Source organism: Propithecus coquereli, unplaced genomic scaffold, assembly GCF_000956105.1.
Source record: "Propithecus coquereli isolate 6110/MARCELLA unplaced genomic scaffold, Pcoq_1.0 Scaffold52, whole genome shotgun sequence".
NCBI classification, from domain to species: Eukaryota; Metazoa; Chordata; class Mammalia; order Primates; family Indriidae; genus Propithecus; species Propithecus coquereli.
This window is the reverse complement of record NW_012151063.1, coordinates 6,982,650-6,989,702: the sequence shown is the minus strand read 5'-3', so window position 1 is coordinate 6,989,702 and position 7,053 is coordinate 6,982,650. Positions and strand designations below refer to the sequence as shown.

Genomic DNA, 7,053 nt, shown 5'->3' with positions numbered 1-7,053 from the left:
ACGGCAACGGAGTGAGACTCTGTCTCAAAACAAAACAGAACAAAAGGGTAAGGATTGCCCAAACAAAGAATGTGAACAGGACCAAAGGAGAATGACAATGAAATCAAAAGAGCAGAATCAACCTCCCCTAGTTATTTAAAATGGGCTTTAAGCCTGTTTGGCTTTGAGCTTCCTAAATGGGAAATAAAGAGAAAACGTGACCAGTTGTAAGACCTGAATTATCCACAAGAAAACACTGCACCTGGAAGCAAATTCTCTTGAGACCCAGGCCTGAGGAAAAAGTCTCCGGTGATTTCTCTTGAAGGGGGTGCTGAGTGACGTGGAGTGTATTTGGACATACACATTCTGGTATTCAAAAAACAGCATTTCTTACTTTGCTGTCATATCTAGGGTCCCAGTCCGTGATCAGAACAAAGCAGCTCCACTTGGCAAACATTTCCCAGGCATGTGCCATTGTGCACGCCACTGGGGCTTGAGAGACGGGCGTGTCTCCCGTGGGGACAGGGAGGTGTTGGCGGGAGGAGCTGCTCGCTGAAGCCCTGTGGCATTGTGCGTGACAAGACGACTCAGAGGTGGCTATTTCAGGGTAGTGGTCTCTCTCCCTTTGGGCACCTCCCGAGTTGAATGTAGGTAGCCGGGCAGCCACCGGGTCCCCACTGCCTGAGCTGTCACCCCTGTGGAAGCCACACTCGCAGTCACGAGACTGCACTCTGCCCTCTGCCCCGTGCACATGTCCCCGGGGCTCCAAAACCTCGCCCGGTCAGCAGTTGCAGTTGCCTGAGGCAGTCATGTATCGATCGCCTTCGACGCTCCTCTAGGGTTTGCGTCATCCTTTGGAATGATTTAATAAAATGCAGATGAAAGGAGAATGCAGCTTTTTTCTTCCCCCACAGAAAGGTGACTGCTAAGACCTTGGCCCAAGTTGGCATACGAGACACTCAGGGTCTAGCTCGGTACCAAGAGCGTTTCCTGAAGCTAATGACAGACCGTCTAGGACACAGACACCATCACCGTCTTCTCTCTTTTCCTCCTCAGGTTCTGACGCCAGCACAGTTGAGATCCACACAACAAGTGGGCCCCGCGACACAAATGAGGTCGACTCTGCTCCCCAGACCCACGGAGACCTGTGAAGGGGGTGCGGCCGGGGCCAGACCCGTATTGCACTTCTTGTTCCTCAGAGCTGTGCTCTGCGGTCCCCGTCACCGTCCCCCCGCCCCCAGCCTCGCTCTGGTCACCACGCTGGAGCTGCTTCCTGAGGATCCTTCGTGGCGGGAATGCGTCACGCGCGTGCTGGGGGGTGGGAGTTCCTTACACGCCTCCCGCGGCTTCCCTACACCCGCAGTCGCCACTGGGAACTTGTCTGAGGCTGGCGGTGCCGCAAGTGCAGGATCCGAGGACGCGGGAAAGTCGATAAATAAAGTAATTGTGACTCAGCTCCCGGCCGGCCTCCAGTCTGTCTGAACACCTCCTCCAGTGAAACTCGTGTGCACCCCCGCATCGCGTAGCGACAGGGACGTGTTCCAAGGCATGTGTCATTAGGTGGTTTCGCCGTTGTGGGAACACCGCAGCGCCCTCGCACACACCCAGATGGCAGAGCCCAGCGCGCGCCTGCGCCGCATGGTGCCGCCTGTCGCTCGCGGGCCGCACGGCAGGTGACCGCACTGAGCACTGTAGGCGACTGTAACACAGTGGTGAGTGTGTGCTTGTGCAGACATCCAAACAGTGACAGTGTACAGCAAAAATAAGGTTTCTAGAGCCGATGATCTTGACTGAGGTTATCAGCGACGCCAACAGCGGCGAGGCGGAGAAGCAGCAGGACGGCTGGGGAGCGGCTGCTGGCGTGGCCTCCTTGCACCCTGGGTGGGAAAGGGACGGGGCTTGGTCGTGAATTTAGCCCTTGCTTAGTCGAGCAATGACACGGTGCATGCTCAGAACCTGACTTAGCTCAGATCGTTTGCCTACGTCTCTGTCTTCCCATCCATTAAGATGTACGAGGGTTCAAAATGTTCATGGAAAAATGGAATAGATAAAATAAAAAAATGTAAACTTTACTTCCCAACGTAACCTCCTCCATCAAGGTCAAGACCCTTTAATAAACGACGGCATCGGCCGTTTCATCCATCGCTACAAAACCGAGCGTCCTGGGAACTTAACCATGTCAGTGCAGCCTTTTTTACATCATTAACTGAACAAAAATGGGTGCCCTTTACAGATTTTTTTTAAGATTAGGAAACAAAAAGAAGTCAGAAGGAGCCAAACGAGGAGTGTAAGGTGGAGGCCTAATGATTGCCCACCAAACTCGCAAAAAATTGCCCCTGCGTGACGAGAGGAATGAGCAACGGTGGTGGAGTCGTCGTCTCCGCTGAAGCTTTCCCGGGTGTTTTTCTGCCAAAGCTTCAGCTGACTTTCTCCAAACACTCCCATGATAAGCAGTCGTTATCGTTCTTTGACCCTCTGGAAAGTCAACAAGCAAAATGTTTGAGCACCCCCAGAACTCCTGCCGTGACCTCTGTCCCTGACCAGGCTGCCGTGGCTGTGACGGACCCTCCTGCCTCTGGCAGCCACTGCTTCCATTGTGCTGTCTCCAGGGTCGTACTGGCAAAGCCGTGTTTCATCTCCTGTTACAGTTCTTGGAAGAAATGCTTCAGGATCCTGATCCGATTTGTTTAAAGTTTCCGCTGGAGGCTCTGCTCTTGTCTGCAGCCGATCTAGGCGCAACAGTCTCGGCATCCACCGAGCGGAGTTTGCTCACCTTTCATTTCTGTCAGAATTGCGTAAGCGGAACGTTTGAGATGTCTGTGGCGTTTGTGCTATTAATCACCAGTCCTCTTCGATTAGGGCGCGAACAAGATGAACGTTTTTCCTTGAGAACTGATTTGGAGGGTCTGCTGCTGCCGGCTACATCTTCAACATCGTCGCGTCTTCTTAAAACAAGTTATCTGTTTGGGAACTGCCGAATCCTTTGGGGCATCGTTCCCGGAAACTTTTCATGAAGCACCGATGATTTCACCGTTCTTCCACCCAAGCTTCACCATAAATTTGATGTTTGTTCTCACTTCAATTTTATCAGAATTCACATTGCTCTGATAGGGGCTCTTTTCAAACTGATGTCTTGTCCTTCTTAGTGCCTCAAACTAGATCCTGCTCAGACATGTTATAATAAGGTAGTACGAGTTTATTTTGGTGTAAAAAAACCTTTAAAATCCATGCATAGCTTTTTCATAATATGTATTTTCCATTAACTTTTTGAAGTCTCCTCTGTGTATTTTTCTTTTAAACAATATTGTAGCAGGTGTTGGGATTACAAGCCGCCCAGTGTGCACACAGGAAAGCAAGACACGCTATTTTCTCAGGACTCTGCAGACAGCTCTGCCATGTGACATCTCCCTTCCTATCAACACCGGGACTCCCTCTTATTCTAGAAAGGCTGTCCAGCAAGCGTCTGCATTTGTACTTCTGGCATCACAAGGCTGCACGTGGATTGTGAGCACATCGTGAGGTGGAGCCCCAGGCTCTCTGGATAACTGCTGCTGCGCCTTCCTACGGTGGGCCCGGGCTAGACCACGCCCACCCTGATCAAAGGTGTCAGGGAGACGTGGGGAGGCGTAGGTTTTGTACAGGCGTCTGCATTCTGTCTGCACCCCCCACCCCGCATCACAGGCCCCTTGTATAGCTGAGGATTCCCTCCTATCTGTGCAGGCACAGCCCCAACCTCCATTCTAGAAGGAAAGAGGCCAACGACTGGCTTTTCCAGCCTCCCTTGCAGCTAGAGCAAGGCATGTGACTGGCAGGGCTGATCAGACACGTCTCCCGAGTTAGAAGCTTGTGCCCCAACGACAAACGGACGCGGGCAGAGAAGCACCTCTGGAGAGGCCTTGGCAGCGGCAGGTCCGCTTTGGGAGGCAGCGCTGGGTGTGTGTACAGGGCCGGTCCAGCGTCCACTACTGGGGTGTGCGCAGCACCAGCTGCTGTCCGTGTCATCTCCGCTGGTCCAGTCCTGCTGCCTGACCTTGGCTGGTCCTGTCTGTGTAGCCCACACACCTGGTTCTCAAGATTCTCAAAGCTGCCCGAAATCCTTCTCGATCATTCTTCTTGGCTTACATTAGCCTGAGCTTGTTCATAAGCAGCCTGAGATCTGATTGCTCGGCTAAGATGGTGACTCCTAGACGGGGCACCAAGCGTCATCAGCTGACACGCACACCCAGCGGCTTTGAGTGGGGCTGAGGGGAGTGACAGGGCGAGTGGATGCCTTCTCGTGAATACATGCAGGCCCTGGGCCAGGCCTGGGCGTCAGGGACAGAATAATGGACGGGAGAGGCGTTGTGTATCCAGTGAACCTGCGCAGGGAGGAGACAGCGATGAGGGTGGAGAGAGGGGACACCCCAGGAGGAAAGTTCTTGAGGAGGGCAGAGGGCACCGAGCCCTACAGCCAGGAGCCTGGGTGCGGGACGCCCACAGCAGAGGTGGGGCGGGAGGCAAGGTGAGACTGCCCCCTTCAGAGAGCTTCTACTGACTTTAACTCACTGGCCAGCTTAGCAGCCATTCTGTTCATCAGCGGCACCATGCAAAGCTTTCAGTAGCCTCCTCATCCGCCATTTCAGAGTAAGACAGCACGGCCCCCCTCTGCAGCCCTGTTGCTGCGGTAGGACACACACACCAGCCGTGCTCCTGTGGAGTGGCTCCAAATAACCACCTTTAGCTTGAGGGTAACTTGATTCCTAACTGAAGCCCCATTCTGGGGAGCATTCACTTCCTGGGAAGGCTGGTGCTGTAGGTAACACTCTCCCTCCCCTCCCTGCTGTCTTGACCCCGCCCCTGGTGGTTCTCCAGGCAGAAGTCCTCTTGCCTTGCTTCCCCTGCTGTGGATGCAAGGACACTGCAGAGACAAAGCACCCAGACTGGAAAAAATTGTGCGGCCGAATTCGGGGTCTTTTATCAGGGCCTGAATCTGTTCCCCACCCCACCCGCCCCTTCCATGCAGACAACACAATGACTTCCAGGTTTCGGCCACAACACGGAGAACATTCTCAAATACCCTCTGGAACAGCACCAAGATGGGGCGATTAAAAATAAAATAAGGTCTCTGTTCAGTGAGTTGCAACTTAGATCCCCAAAATAAATAAAGTGGGCACCTCAATGAATAAAGGAAAACATATTTAGAATCACTGCAGCGAAGGGTTCCGTTGGTTTTGTTTTTTTTCCTAAAGGTGACAATTGTTCATTTAACATTTAGTCTTATAAAGAAAAATTAAAAAAAAAATTTTTTGAGTCAGGGTCCCGCTCTGTCGCCCAGGTTAGAGTGCAGTGGTGCAATCATAGCTCACTGCAGCCCCCAACTCCTGGGCTCAAGAGATCCTCCTGCCTCAGCCTCCCGAGTAGCTGGGACTACAGGCGCACACTTCCACACCCGGCTAATTTAAAAAATATATTTTGTAGAGACAGGGTCTCTCTATGTTGCTCAGGCTGGTCTCACACTCCTGGCCTCAAGTGAACCTCCTGCTGGGATTGCAGGTGTGAAGCACTGTGTCTGACCAACATTTAGTCTGAAGTTGCCAATTCAAGACCTGAACTTGGGATTTGGACCCTTCAGGAGCCTGAGTCGTCTGCAAAGGCCACAGATACTCTTGGATATTTCCCAGGCAATCATCCACAGAAGCCTTGAACCCAGAGGGGGCCCTGACGTCTGCTGTGTCCAGAGCAGACCAAGCAGCATGAAGGGGCGCAGCAGTGTTTGGGACTCCCCTTCACAGTGAAGTCCTGGACCAAGACTGAGCCCGACTCCTTCACGGAACAGGGACAGCCATCTCCACTAACTGCACCACGTAATACCCACCAATGAATTAAAGCGGCATCGATGAAAACACATGGCGGGGCCTGGCAGGGGAAACGTCGGCCCGTGCTTGCTACACATTAGTTTGCACTGTGCAGAAGTAACGTCAGATGTCACCCCCTCCTGTAACTTTTAAGTTCTTCAAATTACTCAGGGCTAGTCCTTGAATTCAAACTCCCAGTGAACCAACCTGTTGATGAAACTTCATTTGCGTTGCCTTTTAAAAACAGCCAGGCTGAAATACAAGAATGAAAAGGAGACCCACTCGGAAAGCACGCTCCCTGCACGTGACACCTTTCGGAACAGCTGCGGCGACGGCCACGGGGCCGGTTCGGGCCCCCTCGCCCCGTGTAGCAGAGCCATCCCCGAAGGAGGCGCAGCGCGGCCTCCTGCCACGGGGCGGCAGGAAGGAAGCACAGCCACCATGTTCTCTAATATCAAAATAGAGCAATTTATTCCAGACACTGAATATGATCTGTTGATTCTCTCTTGAAACAAATGAGCTACAACACACAAGGTGATTTCTTTTCTTCCCAAAGAGCGTGAGGGTGAGCGTGAGTGGAGGGGAGAACGGAACGGGGTCGATGTCGTGTGAACAGAATCTGGAAAACGCTGACAGAGACCACGCCTGGCTGTACGTCTGACACAGACACAAAAACCGCAGAAGCCAGAATTCAAAACTTCAGCGAGTGGCGGAAGGAACATTTCTGCATCGGACAAGAAACACAATTAAAAAACAAAGGTTAAAAGAGAGAAAAACAAGGAGGAACGAAGCAGACCCTAACATTTGACAAAGTGCACTTCACTTGGCTCCAGGATCTAGTTTTAGAAGACAAAACGGAAGTCCAGTCCTACGGTGCCGTGGGCTCAGAGGGTCGCACCCGTCACGTCCGGCCCGTTTGGTCCCCGGGGCAGCATCTCTTTCCCAGGTGTGTGCGACACGCAGCTCTCGGCCACTTCAAACCCGACCGGAGACTGCGGGATGACTGTTGCGTGGCGCCTGCTTGCAAGGTTAAGTTTGGTCACTAACACTCAAGCTCTCCTCGCCATTTTTTTAGATGAACGTTGAACAAAAACATTCCCAACAGGCCACCCTCTTAGTGACAAAGATGAGTCAGCCAACGTTCTGGCAGCTGCAAGCGTGGAGGAGGGTGTGCAGACGCCGGACGCTCCGGGATCGGCTTTTGCTGAGCGCAGGTGGCTTTGAGGGGTGCTGGCTGCGT

General features: G+C 52.7%; 1 protein-coding gene across 1 annotated transcript in view; it reads left to right on the top strand.

The window, feature by feature from the left end:
• Positions 1–1,130, top strand: part of GPR143 (G protein-coupled receptor 143) — a 28,250-nt gene extending 27,120 nt beyond the window's left edge. The window contains exon 9 of the mRNA XM_012656802.1: positions 1,036–1,130. Within this exon, the coding sequence (XP_012512256.1) occupies positions 1,036–1,130 (95 nt within the window). The remainder of the gene's footprint in view (positions 1–1,035) is intronic.
• The last annotated feature ends 5,923 nt before the right edge of the window (positions 1,131–7,053 follow it).